Here is a 25,452-nt window from a genome sequence, read left to right as displayed (position 1 = left end):
TCTCCCTCTCTCTCTCTCCTGCTACCTCGCTCGGTTCTACATAACCCTCTCTCTGTTCACCTCTCGTTTTTTTTTTTACCTTTTCGTATTTTTTTTATTGCCCTCTTCCTTTGCCCCCATACTCTCCTGTACCTCTAAGCCATATGACCTTTGACCTAACTTGGGATCAGCCTTATTCCCCCCCCCCTTTTTTTTCCGTCCGCCCAGTCGCTTCTCCATCCATCTTCTTAGCACCGCGCTCTTTTTCTGTTCTCAGATTCCCCCCCCCCCTTTAAAACCTTTTTTTTTAAAGTTCCATCAGACTAACAGATCGCCCCCCCCTTTTCTTTGACCTTTAAGCTACTTCCATTCACAGTTTCTGTTCCCCCTTTTCCCACCACCTACTGCAGCACGTGACCCCTACTAACTGATGGTGACTGAACAAAAAACTCCATGAAGTACCGTTGAACTGAATTTTTTAAATTCAAAAATAATTCTTTTAATTAACTAAGTTATTGAGCATAGATTTTGTAAAAAGTGACTTAATACAATAATTTTGTCAATATTTCAAAATGACTAAACCTACAAATTTGTGGATTAATTTTTTTTTAAGTTAAAAAAAAATAAACATTAAACTTTGCGAAAAGACAACTAAAAAAAAATAAAATATAATGTTGTTATAACAGCTCTAAATTATCTTCTCTCCTTCAAAAACATATAAACTACGGGCAGGGTGTTTTTTTATTCTAAAAAAAAAAAAAAAAAAAAAAAAAAAAAAGAAGAAAAAAATATAACGAAAAGTTTAGTTCATACTATAAGTCATCCTCAGACGTTTTTTTAAAATCTCACTTCTGACACCAAGTTAAATAAATTTACAATACAATTAACAAGATAAGTGTTAATGAGGGAAAACATATTAGGAACTCCGATTATTATCTAAACGCAAGCGGTGTTGCACTGACACCCAAATGTACATAAATATCATTATGTTACATACCATGTAATTGTAAAAACAACAACAACAAAACAACATTGTTATAAGTTTACCACTTAAAGTAAAAGTTTCCCTAAGTAATTGTAAATTATATATGATATGTTTCAAGATAATAGTGCCTTAATTTGTTTCAAAAGTAGATCTAGAGCAAATGAACTTGAATTCCGACATGAAATTGTCTTGCTAAAAATATTACTCATTATTAAATACTTTAAATTCTATAAATACCATTGGAATACATGCAGGTGCATTTTTTCATATTTATAAATGTTAAACACAAACCTTTTTCATGTGACTATTTAGTAATGGATTTTATTGTGTACACTCTATTCTATATAGTTCTGTATATAAAAGTGTTTATAATTGTGTTCTTTAAAGATGACAACTGACTTTAGAATTGCCAATTAATCAGTATCATAATTTTATTTTAAAATTAATTCATTTTTTAAAGTGTAAACAAGTAAAAACATCACAACAGCAATTTGTGTCACATTTTTTTAAACGTAATCTATTTAGACATAAAAACAAAACAAAAAAAAAAAAAAGTTTTAATCGGATATAATTACAAAAAGACAAATAGAAAGTTTTATCTCCCCTGTTAATACTTTCACTTACTTGACTTAAATTATTCCTCTTCACAGCCAGCGTAGCGTAGGGCCACAATAAGCATTTCGCTATCCGACTCGGTCCTGGTCAATTCCCATTTGCTATGTCGATGTCCTAACAAGTTTTTAAAATGTCCATTACATAACAAATAATAGCTACATATATATCACTAGCTAAGACCTGGCCAAAGACACTTAGATTGTTTAAATATTTTATGAGCATCAATCATCGTCAGTCATTGATGTTATTTCTTATTAACAACTATTTGTACTAAAGCAATTTAATAGGATTTAATAGCCAGGAAAACCAGTGACTTGGCAGAATTTAAGTCATTGGTTAATATGCATGACTAAATGCATGACGCGTAGGACGTAATCATCTTCTTTTTTTGAAGTAACGTCTGTATCATATAAGATAAGAAGATAAGATTAAAACCGAAAGACATTTCAAAGAAATAGTTCACGAACAAGTAAATAAAGGGAGTTAATGTTAGACAAACTCCTAAGCGTGACATGCGGGCCAGTGAAAATCATTCTTTACGTTACACATAAAAAAGATAAATAATTGCGAATTAACACGAACTGTCTTGGTTACAAAATGCCTATATGTATGTAAAGTCAATATACATAATGAGTTTTAAGAGGGGAAAAAAAGTGCTTTTGAAGGACCATAAGTAGACCAACATATTAATTATGAGGAAAAAATTGTAGCACTATTTTAGCTTTACAAAGTTTATACAAACTCACACTGTCTGTCTGGTAAAAAGTTTTTTACACTTTCTTTCTCACACACCCATTCTCGGATCAAGTTGAAACTTTGCACTATTAGTCAATGACATGGACAACACGTGAATCAATTTTTAAAAAATATATACAATATAAGAACATTTTATTTCGAAAAAGTATCGTATGATTTTCTTTAAAATTTTTAGGAATACGAATACAAATTAGAAAACAAAAATCTTAAATCGTTGGCCACATCGCAGAACCTCGAGGTCAACCGTTATATACATTTTAAAATGTTTCATTTTCGTAAAATTCATTTTGGCTCTAAGTTTCTAAAAAGTAAAATTCCCGCTCATGTCCATATCAATAGACACACACGAACGTTTCTGAAATGAGCTCGGGAAGCAAATCATTCAACCGAGTGAGGCTCGGTCAGCTGGTACTTAGTTGATTAATTACTGGTAATTAATTATTTTGTTTGATAACAACACGGGAAATAAATCCTTCAGTAAGTTCAGTATTCACAGTTACGGATGAATATGTAATGTTTCGTCATACCCACACCCACTCTCGGATCAAGTAAAACTTTAAATAATTATTGATTGTACATAACAAAACATCAATCAATAAAAAACAACAACTTATTTATCATTTTGTTTGTTGTCGAATAAGGGAAATAACTTCCACAATATATTTTTTTAACATTTTGCTTGTTTCTTCTCTTTCTTGAAGTCTCTAGGAATCCTAATGTGTGACAGAGCAAGAGAACGAAAGAGAGAGGCAGTGCCGTAGCTAGGGATTTGCCATCATTTGAGGCCCGGGGGGGGGGGGCTTGACCTCTTTAAGGGCCCCTGCATTTTGACAGTCGACATCATGAAATGAGATAATGGCGTAATATTTAATATTCGATGTAAAAAAAGTAAATTTCGAACACTCATTTGGGAGCCCCCCTCTCTGGAGAGAGAGAGAGAGAGAGAGAAAGAGAGAGATGAAGCTAGAAACATTTTTACAAAGCTTTTATCAACTCACTCTGTCACTCTGTTAAAATGTTTGTACTCGTTATTTCTCCCACACCCAATCTCGGATCAAGCTGAATTTTCGCACAAATATTTCTTGTATCTGACAAAACAAGAATCTATCTAAAAAAAAATAACCAATTAGTTTATTATTTATTGTTAATTAATTTTCTTTTTTTTTTTTTTTGGTATGTAACAAAGGAAAGAAATTGTTCTTGATAGATATGGTGGTATAAGTTGAATAATCCCCCTTTTATAATTTCTCTACAGTCGTTGCGTAAAAGTTTGAAACTAACAACTTTCTATTTTCATAAGCACTTCTCTGGCACGGTGGTTAGTATATTTGCTTGAGGAGGCTTGAGCACGCGAGGTCGAATTTAAGTTGTTGTACAACTTTTTTTTGTAAAATGCATTTAACAAGCGATCACGGTAACATTCACCCAGACATTCATTCTTTCTAAAACCGTTTGCATAAATGTGTTTAAAAAATATGGTAAATGGTTATCTCCCCTACTTAGGAGCCTCCTGTGTTTGTTACTATTCCTTCTATTCCTTTTCCTCCGCTCTCTTTTATTTCTTCCTTTCTATTGCTATCGTCTGCACCGACATCGACAAAGTTTTGGCGGCTTTCTTTCGAATACCAGAGTGCAATAATCCATAAATAATTTGAGCTCATGCGACGACGTATTGACACTCCCCTCTGAAACGCCCCCTCTCTAAACCCCCTCTTCCCAGGACAAGCTTCCACATACCCCCTCTCTCCCTTTCTTTCCATCAACAATGATCTAACAACTCTCTCTATATGTCTTGTTCTACACCCAACAGATTCTCACACCGTTCTACCTCGGGCAATGTTCTGGACGCTTTGGAGGTGGAACGAATTTAAACCTGCATGGTAGGGGTAGGGCTGGGGGGTTCTTAAGATTCTTACACCGAGGTGAAAAAAACGTGATAATATTCCAGTGTGTCAGGTCAGCACACACACACACACGTGTTAAAAAAAGAACACATACAGACACACGTGTACACACATTCACACCCACTGGCTGTTTTTCTCAATTTCATGCACCAGAAACTTTGTTGAACAAAAATCTTGCACGCTCTAGTCCAGCGGTTCTCAGGCATGCTAAAACAGTGGTGCTGTCTTAAGCGCTTCTAAAACCTTCCTAAGAAAACATGTCTTTATGTGAACCTGTATGCCTGATATGTCTCACCGAATGACGTTTTTATTTTTCAAAGCCGAAGGCGATCGTATCTTATTGGGGTAAATATAACATGCATAATAAATAGTGTGTTACAAAGCCAACCTTTCAACTACCATCACTTGATTGTCAAACATCTTTTTGTTTTCTGAATTGCTGGGTCTTATGTATCAAAAACAACATCATACAGTCAACACGCAAACACAGTCAACATGTAACTTATAAAAACATAAACAAGAACATATTCAAAATAGAACCTTAAAATATAGTACAAATAAATATCTCGTTAGACTAGAGCAGCTCAAATAGTCAAATGATCAAACCTAGAGACTGCAAGACACAAAGCTAAGAAGTAAATAAAAAAATAATTAAAAACAAGGTTACAAAGACAGTTTGTGTGGAAACACGAACCCCAAAAAATCAGCCCCCGAACTGCTCAGGCAGGTTTTAATATTTTCAGAAAGAATATTATCCCCAACTACAACCCTATTTCCGTCGGTACAAAAAAGAAGAGACGTACTCATGTCGAAAGTGTAGCCGATACTGTTGTAGTGTTAGTTCTATCAACGACTTGATACCACAGCATACGGAGATCTGTTGATGTTTTTATAATTATATTGTTAATATTCATATTATTCAATGAACTGATAGTTATCAAGTTGTAGTTAAGCGTGTACCTGGCCTAATTGATGTTATTGAATGATTATCTAATTGATTAAATTGTTTTGTAAAGGGCCAATCTATCATTTCAAAGCCTCAATGTAAAGCCTCAATGTAAAGGTCCATTGTGATGGAGAGACATGGTCACATACCCCGGTACGCGATGTTATGGTATGCTACTTGTAAAGTGTTGTTTTAAATTATATTCGACTTATATGCATACTAAATAGATGTTTTGTCTTTTTTTTTTAAAGTGTAAGTAACTGGTATGACAGAAAAACAAAATTTGATAGTAGAAATTCTTTCAAAACAATTTTTGTCAAAAATCTAAAGTCGTTTGCATAAATATGTTAAAAATGTGCTAAACAATTACTTCCCTTACTAAATTGTCTCCCGTGGTTTTTTTTACTATTAACTCTTTCTCTCCGTAATTGTTTACCACATTCTGGTGGAATCAACGTTGGTATCGTTATTTAGGAGAGAAAGAGTTAATTGTGAATAGTTGTAAAAAAAATGTGTATTTTTATGAAAAAACTGCTAGCATAGTGAATTTTAAATTTATTTTTTTTTTTTTTTGCTCTCAGAAAAGGAAAAAAAAAAAGCCACTGCATCTGAAATTGAAATATCTAAAATATCATGGTATCGGATTTTTAATATCTTTTCTAGTTTATGAGATCTAAACGGGACGGACGGATAGATGGACAAACAGACAGACCACACAAAACTTATAGTGGCTATTCCCCTATCGGGGGCCGCAAAAAAATAAAAGCTCATATTGAATAATATTGCAACAATTATTTTTAATCAATCATGTAATTAATTTTTAGTAGATCTAGAGTCCTAGTTTGTAGATCATCCTCAGCTCGGGGAGGGGGAGGGCTAGTTTGTAGATCATCCTCAGCTCGGGGAGGGGGAGGGCTAGTTTGTAGCTCATCCTCAGCTCTGAAAGAACATCCGAAACGTGCAAAACATTTGACAAACATTCTGAACACCACTTACTTTAAAATCTTGACTCTTCATGGATTAGCCTACACGTCTGGAAAGTCTCCAATAAAAGCATTATGCACGTAGATCTATGTAGGATGCGTATTGGAATTGTACGGCTTTCACCTTCAGTCAAGTCGTTTGTTCTTTGTGTGGGATAACAAGTTTTTTACGAGTGAGTCGTTAGCTTTGTGACGGACGGTAATCAGCAATTAAACGAGGGGTGTTATCGCCCTTGTCCAGACCGATGGGGGTAAGGAAGATGCCTGGTCTCTTTGTACTTCTCAAATTATGATGTGGGCCAGGAGGGTTATCGCTGTCTCATAAAACATGGCGTCTTCGTTGGAAGGGCGGCCCAGACGTGCACACTTTTAATCCAGGCTTCTAAAATTACAAGAAATTTAGGCAGGTGTGTTGCTTTAACTTGAGTAAATGTGTGTGTGTGACTGTCAGGGGGGTAACTATGAATTTTCCATTGTTAGGGGGCCCGGAGGGCTTGACCTCCTTGGGGCCCCCTGAATTTTGCTAAATATTTTTTTTTGGTAAAAAAACTCATTTGGGGCCCCCCCCCCTCAAGTGGGGACCCGGCGGATTTTCAAACTCTCCCCCCACACTAGCTACGCTACTGGTGACTGTGTGTGCTTGTGTTAGCATGTACGTGTACATGTACATGTATGAATATATTTTGTAGCGTGTTGGTGTTGATCTTTTGGGTCATTTTGTTTGTTTCTTCAATTCGACTCATTTGAATGAGTCTTTTTAGAATACCTTTAATCAGGTCGCACATTCACACCTGGAACCTCTTGGGTGGACACTGGTCTAAAAAAAAACGGCTCTTACGATTTTCCTTGAAATTTAACAGTTGAGGTATTTTGTTGGAAAAAGAATTTCTAACTCGTTGGCAACACTGTGAAATCTCTGGTCTGACTTTTATAAATTTTCAAAGTAGAAAAGAAAATTAATTTAAATTTGGCTAGTAGACTAGAACATTTTTATCTTGAACTGATTAGGCCTAAGTCTTCAGGTACGTCTTCAGGTATGTTTGCAGGTATGGCCTTCATATTTATTCGATAGTTTACTAAATGAATGTTCAGGAACTATTTGGGCACCATCTTCTAGGTCTAGATCTAAAGGCCTATCATTAGAGTATCATAAAGTCTAGTAGATTTATACATTCGCTTAACCAGGAATTTTTTTCTCGGTTGGGGGTGGGGGTGGGGTGGAGATGCAGCGGGGCGGGGTGAAAATGTTCCATTTTTTAAAATAAGCCTAACATTCATTAGTTCTTTAGAACCAAATAATCGCTTTACAAGTTGACCCCCTTACAGTGAGTCCATTAAGGGATCTACACAAGCTGAAACCATTGCCTTCTTGAACTGCACAAAAATTGGTGGACGACAAAAGGGGGATAACTGTAGAAATAAAAAATGAATGTTTCCGGACTGCCTGTTTATTTGTTTTTCCAAATGTTCCTCATTGATTTCTTTTGTTCCATGATACACTTGAAGACTATTGAATGACCGGGGGGGGGGATACATTTTAAAACATTTTGTTGTAAGGTAAGAAAGGGAGAGAGGGGAATGGTACAAACGATCAAATATACAGAAAGATTTGGCCTTAGTTAACCATAGAGGGAGGCAAAAAGCCGCCCTAAGGTAGAGCAACATTCTGAAAGTAGAGTTGTCTTTTCTTTAGACAACATTAGCTCCAATGAATGACAGCATGAAAACTGTTTCTTTGTAAATGTTACCGGCAAAGTGCAAAATCCGACCATTCTATAGAATGACAACTAAAACCAAAACCACCCTCATAAGAGATATCCTCTTCGCAGACGACGCAGCGGCAGTGGCACACTTACAAGAAGAGCTTCAGTCACTAATGTTCTGCATCTCTAAGGCTTGAAAAGAGTATGGCCTAACCATTAGCACAAAGAAAACTAATGTTATGGGACCACCGGCTACAGCACCATCATCTATTCTCATTGACGATAACAAGCTAGATGCCATAAACGAATTCTGCTACCTTGGATCTACAATTCAAGGTGACCTGTCACTAGAAGAGGAGATTTTTAAAAAAATTCATAGGGAAGGCCGCATCGACCTTCGCTAGACTCAGGTCAAGAGTTTGGGAAAACCAGAAGCTCACCACAGCGCCCAAAATGGAGGTCTACAAGGCTTGCGTCTTTAGCACGCTACTGTAGGGCAGCGAGACGTGGACTACCTACACAAAACAAGAGATGAAACTAAACTCACTCCACTTGCCTGCGAAGGATCTTAAGAATAACATGGAAAGAAAAAGTGTGTAATACTGAGATCCTTGCGAGAACGGGCCTTCCCAGCATCTGTACAGTCCTCAGGCAACGCCGCCTGCGCTGGCTCGGACATGTTCGCCGGATGGAGGACAATCGCACCCCAAAAATCACTCTGTACGGACAACTTGCGTCTGGCTCAAGAAAAACTGGTCGCCCCCACCTCCGTTACGTTGATGTGATAAAATGGGACTTAAAATCAGTGAACATTGATACTGATCATTAGTGATCATTGGGAAGACATAGCCTTAGACAGCACTAGTTGGAGAGAGACGGTGACCAAGAAAGCTATAGAAAGCGAGAAAACATGGGCCTCGATTCTTGAAGAAAAGCGTGCCATACGGAAGATGGCCAGCTCCTCTACCACCAAAGCGAAAGCAACCTTGACCTGCAATATATGTGGACGGGAGTGTCTCTCCAATATAGGGCTCCACAGCCATATGAGAAAGTGTTCGAGATGAACCATAGTCGTTTCACGACTGAAAGAGGCCAATGAGATGAATGACTACAACTGCTTTAGGTACAGTGTTAAATAATGATAATTATTAATTAATTAATAATATTAATTTCTCAGAATGATATTTGTATTCCTCATTAATCTAAATAATTTAGTCTTGTTATTTGAAGTGTGGAGTAGCCTATGTTTAATTACGACTGTCTAAGTGTGCAAGCTTTGTACAACTTATTGTACTAGGACAAAAGTTGATACTAAAGATGTTTCATATTATATTGTGTGAAAGGCGAAAGAAAATATATCTATTATGTAATCAAAGCAAATACGACAACATTGTAAGAATCCCTTGACTAAATATTGACAAAGCTAAGAATGGTTTTGTTGTGATGTTTGTTGTAAAATGTTTTACATGTTTCGGATGTTCCTTCAGAGTTGAAGATAGTTTACTTCCTAATCCAAACCTCCTGCAGGACGACGGGGAATGGGAGCGGGCAGGGTTTGAACCCTGGACCATGGATAAATCCAAACGACAGTCCAGCGAGCAAACCGCACGATTAAGGGAAACGTTAGTTAATTTATCCTGTTAAACAAGGCATCAGTGAAATTCATTTTTTTTTTAAATATTCACACCATAGACATATATTATAGGCTACTAGACTGGAAACCGGAAATAAATTCTTATCGGAGATTGATCGATTGACAGACAATATATATATATAGGCCTAGAGAAAGAGATTTTTATGTACGTAAACTCTTTTTCAAGCTCTAAGGGGTGTCGCTCCAATCATCTTTTTCTGTCTCAGAAAAGTAATGATCTTTAGTTTTCAAAGTTTAGAAATAATGCAAAATCATTTCTCGGATATTCACGCAAATTTATGAAACAAAGCCATTTCCTGTTTGTTTCCATTGAGATAATGTTTCAAAAATCTTAGATCGAAATAATTCATGTTGATTTAAATCATCTTATGTACATTTAAATAGATTGGTTATCCAGATCTTTCTATATTATGTATCTAAAAATTATAATAATTATGAGACGAGAGTACTGTTGTTTTAGAGTAGCTGATAGGACAGCTTGACTAGACACTCAGATTGACCCAGTTACACAACTGTTATCTACACAATTTGTGTAGAAGTAGACCTGCTCAGATTGACCCAGTTACACAACTGTTATATACACAATTTGTGTAGAAGTAGACCTGCTCAGATTGACCCAGTTACACAACTGTTATCGACACAATTTGTGTAGAAGTAGACCTGCTCAGATTGACCCAGTTATCCCTTTTTAAAAAACCCAGCTTCTGTCATATTTTCACTTCTTTGGCACTGAAACAACTACACCTCATAGTTCATAGAAAAATCTTTGAATACAAATGTCAGTCCACCAAGGGCAATGCCCTATTAACACATGAATGTCCACATGGCAACAGTTTGTTCAAATGTACGTAATAAATGTAACTTACACAAAAAAAAAGGCCCAACGCAGATCGATATAAATCACAGTGTATTTATTGATTACAATTGATAACTTGAACACCCAGGTAGAAGAGAAACCAAGGTAATACAACGTTTCAGCAAGGTTTTTTTGTTTCTTTAGCATGACCTCTAGGCAGGAAGAAATAAATACACCAGAAAATAAGTTCAATGGCTAGCCTGGACAACTAATATTGATCTTACTATTGATACATATTCAATAATTGGTGTAAAACTTTGTGCCACTAAGCTATTTTAAAGTGTAATTCAAATATGAAATCCTACAGTTAAAGACATATGCCAGGACACATACATTGCAGTATTGCTCTTTATTGGAAACCTACAATGACAAATGAAGATAGATAGTCCTTGATGTCATCTGAAAGAGCAGCAGCATTTGAGCAATGTCAAGACAATACTGTTGCCTCATGTAGGACAAAGCTGGCCACCCAATGCATTGTCTCTTAGTTCAAAGATTCTATATGATTACAACAAACTGTAGACCACTAGAAAGATCCAGCCACAGATGTGCACAGTTTGTTAAGTGCACAGTTTGTCACATCTAAGTCATGTGCAATGCAAATAACTAAAAAGACTAAAAAAAAAGATATATTAATTAAAGATAGTCAACACATAGACAGTTCTACTATAATAATACTATTAAAACAAGTCTATGTTGATAATATTTGACAAGCTGTTAGCATTAGATCTTTGGAATGAATGAATCATTGAGAGCAATAGGTATTCAATTTTGTGCCTTATTAAATGTAAACAATTATTTTTGTTGCAACATTGAACCCTGAAGACAATACACCACCACCCAAGAGAATGTTCTAGCCGTTGACACAGTACACACAAACTGATTACATGGGGGACACACTCAAATGCTGAGTTCTTCAACATAATGTTTATTTGCTGAGTAGCTGTTACATAGTTTAAATATGTCAAAAGAAAAAAACATTTAATTTCCTCAGTTTTGTCAAATATATACACCATAAAAAAATAAATTCACTAAGTTATTAAAATATGTAAATAAGAATCAGAGATTCTAACTCGCAGTAGAGTTTCTTTCACTTGATAAGTTTCTGTCTCAAACAATTTTGTGTAGTCTTAACATGACTTCAAATAAAAATATCAGATCCAGATAAATTATTTCCAAATAAATAAAAGCTATCGAAGAGAAAGGCTATTTACAGTAAAAGTCTATCATATTATAGTATGCTATACATAGCAACATTGCCAGGATTAAAAGTATCCATAGACTCAAAAAGAAAACTATAACTGTTCAACCAAAATAAAAACATTGGACAGCATGTAAACTGGAGGTACAATTCAAGGGACAAAGGAAAAGAAAGAAGGACTAAGTCAATACAAAAATAGAAAACATCTCAAATGTATAAAAAAAAAAAAAAAAAAAAGAAATAAAATAAAATATGAGTATTGAACAAAATAAAAGTATATCTCTATGTTCTGTCTTCATGATATTTCCACATTCACAGCCGTACACCTCAGTTTAAAAATGAGAATGAAATAAGAAACTATGCTACCACCAGACAAAACATTTGCTAAATAATTTTAAAAACTAAAGTCACTTTTGAAAAGTGGACCGAATGAATTCAAAGAGTTTCTTCTGCGAGTGTATCGCTATTGAAAGAAACCAAGCTAAAAGCTATACATTATCTTTCCAGTAATTACAGACAGAATTTCTGTTTCCCTTCAGAATACTGATCTTGACATTCATGTTTTCACCATTTTTGTGTGACTAAAAAGCACAAGTTACTGAAGAGGCATCAATGTCTTGTCAAGTAACTTCATAGGTAAATGTATGTCTTGTCAAGTAACTTCAAAGGTACATCTGTCTTGTCACATGTACATCTTTCTTGTCAAGTTAGTTCACAGTTACATCTATGTCTTGTCAAATTATTTCACAGTTACATCTATGTCTTGTCAAGTTAGTTCACAGTTACATCTATGTCGTGTCAAGTTAGTTCACAGTTACATCTATGTCTTGTCAAGTTAGTTCACAGTTACATCCATGTCTTGTCAAATTAGTTCAGTTACATCTATGTCTTGTCAAGTTAGTTCACAGTTACATCTATGTCTTGTCAAATTAGTTCACAGTTACATCTATGTCTTGTCAAGTTAGTTCACAGTTACATCTATGTCTTGTCAAGTTAGTTCAGTTACATCTATGTCTTGTCAAGTAACTTCACAGGTACAACTATGTCTTTTCTTTGTCCTACATTACTGAATTGGTCTAAGAAATTCATAATAAAACATTTTCTACATTGTTTGGCTTTAAATCAGTTTGTCAGTGTTGCTGTTTTCAATACAAAGTAATTGTGATCCAATGTAGTAAATGGTCATAAAAGTCACACCAGAATTTAGTGAACACTTAATGATAATAATAAAAAAAAGAACATTGAGGCAAACTAAGAATTTTTTTTTTTCATTTTAAATCCCTTCATTGAATCCAAATGCAGACAATGAATGATTGGAATAAATCCTACACTGAGATTTTGTTCTCAGAATTTCTCGGACTGATATTCCAGTGACACACTTGGTCTAATATTTTTTAAAAATGTTTTAGAAGAAATACAAATAATTTAAATCTTTTTTTTTTTAATAAAGCCAATAGGACTTAATAATGTCCAAAACACACTTTGATCAACTTTTGTTACATTAGGTCACAATTAGACATTGGTTTTACACTGTGTAGCTCAGCAGCAAAAATCTAGCTAAAAGAAGAATACATTTATTTTCAATGACACATCACTCTTCTGTCAAATAGTACTATATGCTCAGAAGAAAATAAATTAAATAAAGCACTCATGCTACAGTACAGGCATGTGTGTAGTCATGCTACTTAGTCAGTTCTAATTGATCAAATTACTTACTGAAATATTCAGAAAAGAATTAAGGCTTTCAGTATAAAACAGTGTACAAACACATGGGAACAAATGAAAAGGTAAATGAAGGGACACACACTCAAAGTAGTTTGATAAGTTTAGATATTGAATCAGACTGAGCAGGCCCAGTATCAAGTAAGTCCATCCAGCTATTTACAGAAAAGCTTCAAGCAAATAGCCTTAGCTAGGACATATATAAAATATTATCATACTACATGTCTGAAGACAAAAATCTAGACCAGTATCTACATATGTTCAGGGTGATCACGAAGACAGTCAATGAAATTCCTAGGATCTACTTCTCTAGTACATATTCTGTGTATAGCAACAAGTAATGGAAACCTGCAAACAAAAAGAGAACATTGTATTATCATGTGAAAACAGATTGTCATGTACAGTGAATCCTAGTTGGCTCATAAAACATTTCTTTATTTATTTGCAATTAAAGACAGAAATTGCCAGTTTTGAAATATATTTTGGCCATTCAATTTACTCTGAAGTTCCTGTTCAATGATCAAGGGATGCAAAGGATGTAAGGCTCATGTTTGAATTGCTGACAGTTGACAAGAGTGTCATGTGGTCAGCACAATGCACTAGCATGTTTACTTTCCCAACCAACACCACATACCCATTAGAGTTGAGTCTTCAATGGAACTTGTGACCCTTCAGATTGGAAGCCAAACAGAGAATATTGTTAAAAAAAAAAAGGATGTTTTTGTCAAAGAAAAGGCTAACAAGCTTGTGAGTTGGTTTATTGCATGACAAGCTTTCAAACCTCCTCTTATTGCCTGCAACTATTTGTATGTGCAGGTGTAGTAAAGTTTTAAGGAGCATGTTGGTAAAAAAAACAAACCCATCAAGACAAGGTTAAAAAACACAGAAAAGGTTCAGGCAGTAAGACAACAATATAAATGCAACAGAGATCTAGTAGTAAAAAAAACTTTTTATTTTTCAGCCTTATTACAAAGAAGAGTCAACTAGCTGTTTATTTCTACATACATTAACATCATATTTCATATACTTGTTGTACTACATTATGTAGCCTACATAGGACCATATTTCATATACTTGTTGTACTATGTTATGTACATAGGACCATATTTCATATATTTGTTGTACTACATATGTACATAGGACCATATTTCATATAGGCTACTTGAGTATGTTATAGAAATGTACATAGGACCATACTTCAATACTTACTGTTCTAACATACTGTTGTCTTTCAAGTAGCTATAAATTTCTTTGGCGATAAGTGGACCTTGAAAACTTTGACCTCTAAGGATTTCTTTTTCTAGCAGTCGAATATCCTGACAAACATTAAAAAAAAAAACAGTTACTGTATCTAAAACTTCACATGCATTGGCTTATGCCAGGTAGGAGTGTTGAAATGGTGCTTCAAAATGCTCTTTGAGAAACTAAACACAACTAGTCTGATAGAGATGCTCCCATTTGGCAATGAAAAAAAAAGGAAAGAAACTAATTTAAAAAAAAAAAAGGTCTTGAAAACAATTTTGTTAGTTAAGTGAGCAAAAGCATTCAAGAAAACTAACTCTAGATAGTTTCACTGCTGCTGACTCCTCTGTGCGCACCCAGCACACACAAATTAAAGAATATATATATTAGAAAAAAAAAAATTCCTTATAGCTTTACCAAAAATAATAGAAAAACTCCAATGTATGTGCATAATCCCCTATGAGGATGCTTAAAAGATTGCTGAAGATGATGTAAGATGTTTTGTCTGATGTAATATATAGCATGTAATAGACTAATTGATACATTTATACTTCGAGTAAAATGTTTTTTTGATCTTCTAGTAATTTTTTTTAAAGTTTAAAAGTTTATATAAAGGCTGAAAATAAAATAAAATTAACAAAAAAATATGTATAAAAGACAATCATTAACAAAAGCAAAGCAAAAAAAAAAAAGTTTTTTTTTTCAGTTACACCGTAGCACATTGTTAAGTACTAGTAAATATATATATACAGATATATTTGAATTATACTGGGAAGAGACATTATGTTTTAAGTGGCATGGGTTTAGTAGTGCTGTGTTTCAGATTTGACAAGTTATAAGAACCCCCAGTAGAGAATGAAACCACAAAATGTTTCTAACAAGATAGAATTTACTGCCTGGTCTCAATTTCCTGTGACATTAGATACTATGAAAACTAAAAAACAGATTATCGAAAGAATATCAGGTAAAAACAACAAGGGCAGAAAATCTAGAATATGAACGCAACAACTTGGAAACAAGTTTTACATTACCACTCCAGCTATTCCACGTTTCTGTAAATGAAATATTTGAAATGTTGAGCAGTTTTTTAAGTTTACTTTCAGCTATAATGTTTGTTATCAGTTGAGTTTAAAGGTTTCTCAGCAGTTTTTATATTCTATTATTGGCAGTATTTCAGCCTACTATCAGATGTATTAAAATAAAGCATAATGTTGGCAGTGTTTTAAGTTTATTAACTGCATTACTTAAAGTCAAATATCAACCATGTTTAAAAAAAAACTATAATATCTGCATTACTTAAAGTCAACTATCAACCATGTTTAAAAAAAACTATAATATCTGCATTCCTTAATGTCAACTATCAACCATGTTTTAAAAAAAAAATTAAATATCTGCATTATTTAAAGTCAACTATAAGCTGTATTTAAAATAAAGTATAATATCTGCATTATTGAAAGTCAACTATCAACTGTGTTTAAAATAAAGTATAATATCTGCATTATTGAAAGTCAACTGTCAGCTATGTTTAAAATCTATTTCAAACAAGCAAACAAAACAATTCCTCTGTCATTAGCCATGTTGATATTGTTGGAGACAAAAATTATAAAAGATTGACCAATAGCATAAATAGTTCTGATCAGCATATTCATACCTTCATTGATTTCACAACAGCTTCCCCTAGCAACCGGTTTCTGCCTCCATGACATGTAGCCACCAAGTCGGCTACACCACAACTCTCAAAGAATACTGACTTGTCATCATCTAAACAAATTTAAGGAATTGTTGAGTAGTAAGTACATTTAAAAGAGAAAAAAAAATGTGACACATTTTAAAATTATGTGTGTAAAGAAGTAATTTCTTTCATTTTGTTTTGACAGTTGCTATAAAAGAAACAAATAATATCAAATGTTTTGATGTCACATTTCTAAATAAATAGATAAACACAGTCAGTAAGCCAATTCTTCAATCTTGCAAGCTACTAGCAATGTGGACAAACACTTTTAGTGCTGACAGATCATTACTATTAAGATAATAATTAATATTGCTGACACTTTACAGTGGATTGACAATTAGTTTGTGAAGACAATTGATATACTGACAAAATGTTCAAAGTTTCTAAGTGTGAGCAAATTATAGTAACAAGAAAATTATCCAAGAAAATCCACCAGTTCAACACATCAATATTATTTAAAGATGTTAATAAATTCAATTAAATGATGTACACAGCCCTAGCAACTAAATTAATTTAAGCTCATGTGAATTTAGGACCAGGGGTGCCACCCATGAGACCAAGTAAACCCTGAAACCAGAATTTCCAAATTTCACAAACCCTGAAATCATAAACCCCAAACTTTACCAACCCTGAAACGTACCGCATATACAATTTAAACACCAAAATTTTACGAAAGAAGAACAGTATTAAATTACTACCTAGATCTATGTCATAATATGCCCCCCATGTTTTAAATATGTAATTAGTAAGCCTATCATTATAATAAATAGAGTTTGTGTGTATTTATTGATAAAGCTTGTAATACAAGTTAAGAGGATTTAGTACAATTTTATATTAACAATGTTTGTAACCCCCCCCCCCCCCCCCCAACACACAGTTATTTTAAATGATGTTTCTCTCTTAACATTTTTTCCCTCATTATTCATTTGAAGCAGCCTACTTTAATCAACATTGATAAAACTGATTCCATCAATGTACACGCATGGACCTGTAAATCTATTGCAACAAGATAAAATTGATTTTGAGATTTAGTACAGATCTACTCCAAAATGAACATTAAGATTTAGTTTCTAATATTTAAATGTAGACCTAGATGGCTAGAATGTGCTGGACTGCCTATACATAATTATAATTTATTTGTATAAAAAAAACAACTATAAATCTATTGACCAATCGATCTATTTTTTCTAGCCTTCAGGCGAATGCAAACTTACTAATTTAATTCTTCAATCATTGATTCTAGTTCTGATCTAAAAACGATATAAATATCCTAAATCTAGATCCTACTTCTATAATACTCTAGACATAGGCTAAGGCTCGATGTCAATATGGAACCTATACAAATTTTAAAATATAAAACACGGGGAAAAAAAAAATTTTCTCACTCGTGAATTTTTTTTTCTTTCTATTTCTAGATCTAGGACTAGCCGCTAGGTACGCGAGTAGATCTAGACTATTCTAGACTATATCTATACTAAATACAAGACTTTACAGTCTAGATCAGATCTAGATTGATCATAGAAATAGATCTAGACTCTAAATCGAGCCGATTCGGGGCGCGTTCCGTAGATCTAGAAATTCTCTAAAGATCTAGAATGTTTACACTTTTTTGTCACTTAAAAAAAAAATACTGTATCGGTAAATAAAGCTTAGTGCGCATGCAAAGTGAAAGTCTCGCGAATAGCGAGATATGAGACTGGTCGATTTTTTTTAAAAATGGCGGCTCGCGCGATCGGAACTAACAAACTAAAATTAACGGGGGAAAATGACCAGAAATTTCGAAAAAATCTAAATCAACTAAAACCCTGGATTTTTACAAAATTGTAGAAGGCAAACCCGGAGGGGGGGGGAAAATCGCACCCATCAAAACCCGGATTTCCAGGTTATTCCGGAAAAGTGGCACCCCTGTTTAGGACTGATACTTTTCTTTTAAATATTTAGTGTCCTTATAAAATATCAATGATCCTAATGACAGATTTGGATAAATTAAAATCAACTCACTTCCTAAGAACACTTTGGTAAACTTCATCATCTCCATCAGACCGAGTCGAATCACTGCTGCCTTTGTATTGTCTCCATAGCCAAGACCATCAACTATACCAGCTCCAATACCAACAACATTCTGGTGCAGTAACAATACATTTGGGTAATTATTGACAGCAGATGGATTGATATTAAGTACAAATCAATTCAAGAAATGGACTATAATATAAGTTACAAACAACCTTTTTGCAGTTGCTGTTTTTTTTTATTTGCTTCATTCCCTAATTCTTAATTGTTCTAAAATAAATCTGTCAGTGAAATAAAAAAAATTGTATGGAGACTAGGCAGTCATTAGGACAGGGGATGTAAAGATGTAATATAGGGTATTAAGACATGATGCAGACATTTGACAATGAAGAAATTCTTGAGTTAGTGTCTTATTTCATTGATGTCAGTCACTTTTCCTCTAGACACCTTGCCCAAGTCGTTGTTGTAGAGTGTAGCATGAGGTCTTGATTGCTTATATTAAAATTGTGCTAATTTTATATTTCTGCATGAGAGCTCATTAGTCAGCAAGCTGGACTCCCTCAACCCTTATTAAAGCATGATAGAGATCTCTTACTTCAGTGTTGAATGAACATTGACTCATCAGGCTGGTTTTTTTATATTTATGGCAAAGCTATTAGCGATTTTTCTAAGAATTGTAACTCCAAAAGAAAACATTACAGCCCCAACAATGATTTGATCCAAAGACTCTCAATTTATCAGCCAAATGATTTACCTATCAGCTGGCTCCCATAAAAATTAAACAGTTTAATGGGGAATTTTTTTTTCAAAGATAATTTTCACAAATAAAATCATCAAATATAAAAAAAAATATTTAGAACTCAAAATTGAGTAAGTAATTAAAATTCAGCTCCTTTTTGTACAAATATATAGATAAATGAACAAAAGTTTGATTATTTTTTTTAAAGAACAGCATTATATGGCCTTAGATCAATACAAAACAAAAAAAAATTAGACCTTCAATGCTCCACAGGCCTCAACACCAGCAACATTTTTTATGACTTTGCAGCGGAAATATGAAGTCTCAAACAGCGCAGTCAAGAGTGGCTTGTAGCTTTCATTTTCACAAGCTATGGAAGCAAATAGAACAGTACAACTCAGCCAATGAAAATGATTTATCTTCTTTTTTGACCATCTCACATACATCAAATAGTATAATGTGTAGTGTAATAACATTAAACTCAGATCTGTCACATAGCACAAGGACCACTATAGATTTATTTCAATGAAGAAAGTGTCAGCAAAATCAAGTTATTAGAAGGTAATCTGTACATAGATATTCTTTACTTTTTTATTCTCCCTGAACTGAAAACTGAGCCATCATCAACACCAGGGCAAATATATATTCTGGGTAAAAGTGTGACTGCCAGTCAAATGTGTAACCTGCTATAAGATTTGGTTAATTTTGTTTGGTATTAAGTTTTTTTTCTCTAAATCAATGTCCATAGAAGTTCTGAAAATGTGTAGTATTGCATAAAGATATCAACACAAACAAACAGATTAAAATTATTTTTCTGTATGCAGATAAGCAGAGGGTTGGGATTGTGGAAACATGAGAAGCACAAGTATTTAGGTCAGAGAGAGAGGGATATTTATTTTGAAAAATGTAAATTAGATTAAAGTAAACTAGCAAGTTAATTTTAGTTCAGCTAGAAAGAGATACTTATTGTCCTTGTGGTATGAAACAGGTGGGTGAGTGTGACATGAACGCTCCCTACCCTCATTAGAAAAACAAGGTAAGGATGAATGTTTTTATGTATGTGCGTCTTTTGTTAATTGAACTGAATCATAATACAGTGGCTAATACAAAATGAATATCATTGATGGAAGAAATGATTAAGGCTAAATACTCTGATCCAAAGAAGCTTAAAACTAAATTGCTACTGATATCAAAGAACACTTGAAACCATAAATCCTCATAAAAATACTAAATTATCTTACACAGCAAGTTGTGAAGTCACTTTTTAAAAAAGATATTGAAAAAAAAGCAGTTGTGTTAGGCAAAATGTTATCTTCAAAATGAAACATTTTAATAAATTATTATTGTCTTCATCCTACTAAAATAGTTGAAATGGCAACTCATAGTATAACAAAGGAGAGCATTTAGTTTATAAATGAAGTTGACCATGGTCCTCATTTTTCTTGTACAAAGTTTGTGTTCAAAATGTTCTCTTATTGTCAATTGATAGTCCCTGCTGTAAATGTGATTTATGTGAGAGTTTAAAACATTAGTATGTGAGTCCAGCTGTACTGCAGGAGACACACATACACATTTTTGTAACATTACCTTTGTCACTCTCACTTTTTTAAAACTATCATTGAGTTAAGAGCCAAAAAAACAACAACATTATCATCATCATCATACTGAACAAGTGGACTTGAGACAAAACTTATAAAGAAAAAGATGAAAAACTTAGTTACTGACAAAAGTACATTTTTCTTCTACAAAACTGCCATTTGTGGAATGAGATGGATAAAGAATTTTATACATTGAAAACAAGGGAACTGATTATGTGATTGAATTGGTATCCATAATAGGTGCAAAGTGTTTATTTGGTAGCCAAAATCTGGCAACCATTATGTACAAAAAACTGTGATCACCACTCCTAGTCTACCTTATTGTACTAAACAAAATCTGACAAATTTTTGTGCCAAGACTCACCTATAGTTGTTTCACAAAACATTTCACTAGCTACTTCTGTGGCCAAATTGGCTCCCATGAGAACAGCAGTTTCAATACCCAAAGTTTCACTGATGACCTTTGATACCAATTGAATGCCATCACTTTCAGTTAGTATAAAACCCTGAAATATTATTATTTACAGTTTTTAAAGTCAAAATTTCCCAATTCTTTCAGGTAAATAAATAAGAAAAGGATTTTTAATAATTCACAAAATTTAAGAGGTAATGAAAAAAAAAGTACACTGTTGCACAGAAAACATTAAAACCTTTGTCACTGCATAAGTAACATGAAATAGATAGGCCAAAATACATGATCACATAACTGAACAAAGGCCAGGGTGGTCAAGGATTAAGTATTTAGATGCCATTTTAATTTTTGTTTTGTTCTTATTTGAAATACATAGAATTTCAGTAGAATAAAAAGAAGACTGAAATGAGTATGTGGTGTTAAACAGTTATAATTGGGCTTTGTACTTATATAAAAAAACAACAACTCACATATTAGTTAAACAATAACAAAAGCAACAAATATAGAATCTAATGCATGAAGTAGACCTTTGGCTTAGAGCCACATTGATTGGTAGGGTACATAATAGTTTGTTCAATACTTAAAGACAAATATAAAGTAAAAATGTCTTTTAGAAAAACCCTATTCCCTGAAGTTCAAGCAAGACTGAAATCTATGGGTCAGAGAATTTAAGCATGCTGGCTTATTCAATAATAATAATCATTATCTGGAATGCCTACTGTCAAAAGGTGGAGAAAAAAAATTTCTAGCAAGACAAGTGGCTAAGTGCCAATAATACTTTGACCACACATTAACTGTTGTGTTATATATACAAATGATTATCAGGTTTTATAATAAGTAGATAAATCACAAATTTTGATTGAACACACTGTTATGCTGGCCCAAGAAATGATACTGACATATTTTATTAATGTGATTTGAATTACTTTTGAACTGATAAAAACTATAAATTGAAATTGTCATGGATGAGGGGCATGGCACTTAGATTCTAAATAAGAAGTACTGAGTTCAAATAGCAAGTAAACTCAAGTGATTTACTTCAGGATTTTTGGGAAGTCAGTATTTAACAATGGTTATGGAAAGTGAAGGTGGTAGGTCATGTTGAACACAAGATCCTCAATAGCTCTCGCAAGGAATGCAGAATCAACACATGTGATTGATAATAACTAGCCAGTGATGGCTCTCCATTGGCTGAGGCTTCTGGGTAAATGGAATAGCCAAAAGTTAAGTAAAAGACAACCTAAGAAATCAGGATTGATGTATACACCGCAGCAAGAGGTCAAACAATCCCATGCTCTGAACATAATTGACTTTTTTAAAGTAAAGATAAGGCCATCTTCATGCTCACAGAAAATAGAGTTTGTTCATCTTTGGCCAAAAGGCAGAGATTTGATGTTTGAAACAGACACAATGAACTTCATATTAATTGCTCACAGACTAAAAAGTCTTGAGGGAACATTTTTTGAATTACCTACTGGTAAATGTCAATCCGTAGGCTGAGTGGTGGACCACAAAAACAGATGACCTTTACATCATCTGCCCAATTAATTGCAAGATCTGAAGGGGGGAACTCTTACTTTTTAAAGCCAATCCAAAAGCAAATGATTAATTTTAAAGCTCTGCTACTTTAGATAAGATTTTACTTTCTAAGATAGTCAAGAAAAATACATCCAAATAGCATATTTTCAAGTTAAAATATTTGACATTGTAAATCAATAAAATAAATTCGCAATGGAACCTTCTTTTAATTAATTTTCTAACAGCTAGAAATCAGCCTTAGAGGATAGTAACAATTGTGCCAGAATAGAATTAATTTATCACTGATACATAAATAACAATGAAGATATCACTTCCTATAACTGCAAGAACAGTTAATGAATAAAAATGAAAGGAACTATAACACTCAATAAAAGATGTCTATCAAAAACTAAAAGAAGATATTCTACAAAAATTTTAAATTTGATTATAATTTTTAACAAATATGATAAACAAAAAAAAACAACAAACTTTTATCAAGGAAATTCCTAAAGCATTGGGTTTAATGAACTGTTTCATTTTGAGACAGGTCTCCTTGACAAATTGGTGAGGCAAAACAAATATCAGTATGTCAGCATCATTACAAGCTTTCACCACATCAGGGACAGCAATCTGTGGAACATGTGGGAAATGTAGTTTCTATAAGTTGGAGATTCAGAATTAAAGCAATAATTGAAACCAGCATAGAAAATACTTGACAAGTGTTACTAAGTTTGCCAAGTCCTATCTTTCTGTTAAGCATTTCTGGAGTTTAAAGTATGTCACAGTAAGGTATCTTTCACTTTAATGATTAAATTAATTACAAAATATATTTGCTGTTAAAATATGTTCAAAACAATTTTTCTAAAAGAAAAGAAAATGTAACAAAAATGACACAGACCTATGGTTCTTTTTTTTTTTTTTTTTTTTTTTTTACCCGGGACCACTTTTCTTATCTTTACTTTTAAATTACAGTTGTTACTTCAAAAAAGAAGATAATTACGTTCTACGAGTGTCCATAGGTAAATCTTCTCATGCATGTTTATCAATAACTTTAACTTTGCAAATGAATTCAATAGTTTTCCTTGCTGACTCAGGCAACCCTTCCATGCTCTTATTGTACCAAATAAAAAGACAGAAAAGAAGCCAACAACTTCTGTACAATAACCCATAATGCAGGATATAAAAATGGAATCTGGTTTGTAATTCGAATATGTGGTATCCTAGTTCAGACATTATTGATATTCAGATATTGGTTGAAGTTCCTACATTTGTGGATTTCTCAATAAGCTGCTCCTGTATTAGTATAAATTAATCTCTGATTCAGATGTAAGTTTGTCAAAAAAAAAAAAAGGTTCAATACCCCGTCAGGAATATCCAAAAGAAGAATTGACTTCTAATCTTTGGTTTAGGTTATCATAGAATAGTTCCTAATAGACATATTAGTACAGAGGGGCTAGTTGATTATTATTCAAATTATCCAAATGGATAAATTGACTTTTAGCAAAGAAGTTATTTTAATTGTATACTATTTCCATCTTCCTGTGGACTCCCTACGGTCGTCTAACAGACCCCTGGGGTTCCGCGGACTGCAGTTTCAGAACCACTGACATAGAATATTATGCTGGAACACAGAAATAAAACAACAACCACATTTATTAACCAAGAAATTCTCCCTCTCCTCCATGCCAGCAAGATTCAGAGGAAGCTACACAAAATAAAAGTAACTTCTAGACTACTTAAATTTAGTACATTTAGAATTTTTTGATATATTTAGAGATAAAATACAACAAGATACCATTAATATAATGTATATCTGCATCACATTGATGTTCAAAATCTTGACTAAAATAATTTTCACATGAACATGTTTGTAGTCTTTATAAAATTTGATTTTTATAAACTTTCAAAAAACTTACCACATTGGCAGGCAGTTTAATTTCTGGTAAGTACTTTACATTTTCATGTTCTGAGTTAATTATGTCTGTTAGTTTCTGTCCATTCACAATTTCTTCATAGACATACATGAACACTTCTGTTTCAAACATGTCATCATGGGCCAACACATTATTGCCAACAATTTTGGCTATAGCTGAGCCCCTAAGAACAGAAAGATAAAAAACAATATTAAATTGCTTTTACGAAATATTAAGACAGAGTAACTGACATTTAATAGAAATTAGATTTAAAATTTTATACAATTTCAAAAGACTACAATTTTATGTATATATACAGTGGCCTTGATAGGGTATATTATATGCTGCCTGGTGTGACAGCCTCTCATGATGCTCTACAAAATAAACATCAATAAAAAAAATGAAAAAAGAGAATTAGATGAATTACAGAAATGGGAATCAAATTGGAGCATGTCTTTCCACCCAGAAAAATGTCAGTTATTAAGAGTAAAAAAAAAACAAAAACAAATTCCACTTATCTTATTCATGGTAAACCAGTAACACAGACAAAAAACGCAAAATACCTAGGTGTTATAATGAATGAAAAACTGTCATGGAATTCCCCATATTGATGAAACGAAATTAAACAAAATTTCTTTAAATCAAATAAGAACATAAAACTAAAATGTTATTTAACCTTGTTTAGGTCAATAATAGAATATACATACTCTGGTACCCCTCAACTCAAGAAAACATTAAGAAACTGGAACAGACACAAAATAGAGCAGTGAGATTCATAACAAACGAATATTCACATTTGACTTAGAGTAACACCTTTAGTAAAATCACTCAATTTAGAAAGCCTTCAGGATAGAAGATTCAAAAGTAAAGTAGCAATTATACATAAAATACTGAACTATAATCTTCAAATACAAAAACAAAATTTTATAAAATACTCAGAAAGACACAAAGATAAAGGCACATTCCTGGTTCTATATGCTAGGA

General features: G+C 33.3%; 1 protein-coding gene across 3 annotated transcripts in view; it reads right to left on the bottom strand.

Moving 5' to 3' along the window:
- Window positions 1-10,417: 10,417 nt before the first annotated feature.
- Window positions 10,418-25,452, bottom strand: part of LOC106054830 (glycerol-3-phosphate dehydrogenase [NAD(+)], cytoplasmic-like) — a 28,067-nt gene continuing 13,032 nt past the window's right edge. For 2 of the 3 annotated variants that reach the window (XM_013210892.2, XM_013210891.2), the window contains exons 2-10: window positions 24,472-24,652; window positions 23,045-23,185; window positions 20,990-21,131; window positions 19,285-19,397; window positions 18,280-18,400; window positions 16,198-16,307; window positions 15,578-15,598; window positions 14,514-14,620; window positions 10,418-13,652 (exon numbers count right to left, since the gene is read on the bottom strand). In XM_013210892.2, coding sequence (XP_013066346.1) covers window positions 13,556-13,652; window positions 14,514-14,620; window positions 15,578-15,598; window positions 16,198-16,307; window positions 18,280-18,400; window positions 19,285-19,397; window positions 20,990-21,131; window positions 23,045-23,185; window positions 24,472-24,652 — 1,033 coding nt within the window. In that variant the 3' untranslated portion in view covers window positions 10,418-13,555. The remainder of the gene's footprint in view (window positions 13,653-14,513; window positions 14,621-15,577; window positions 15,599-16,197; window positions 16,308-18,279; window positions 18,401-19,284; window positions 19,398-20,989; window positions 21,132-23,044; window positions 23,186-24,471; window positions 24,653-25,452) is intronic. The other variant, XM_013210893.2, reaches the window with a different exon arrangement.

This window comes from Biomphalaria glabrata, chromosome 11 (assembly GCF_947242115.1).
Source record: "Biomphalaria glabrata chromosome 11, xgBioGlab47.1, whole genome shotgun sequence".
NCBI lineage: Eukaryota > Metazoa > Mollusca > Gastropoda > Planorbidae > Biomphalaria > Biomphalaria glabrata.
Note: the sequence above shows the minus strand (reverse complement) of the source record. Positions and strands in the feature narration are given on the sequence as shown.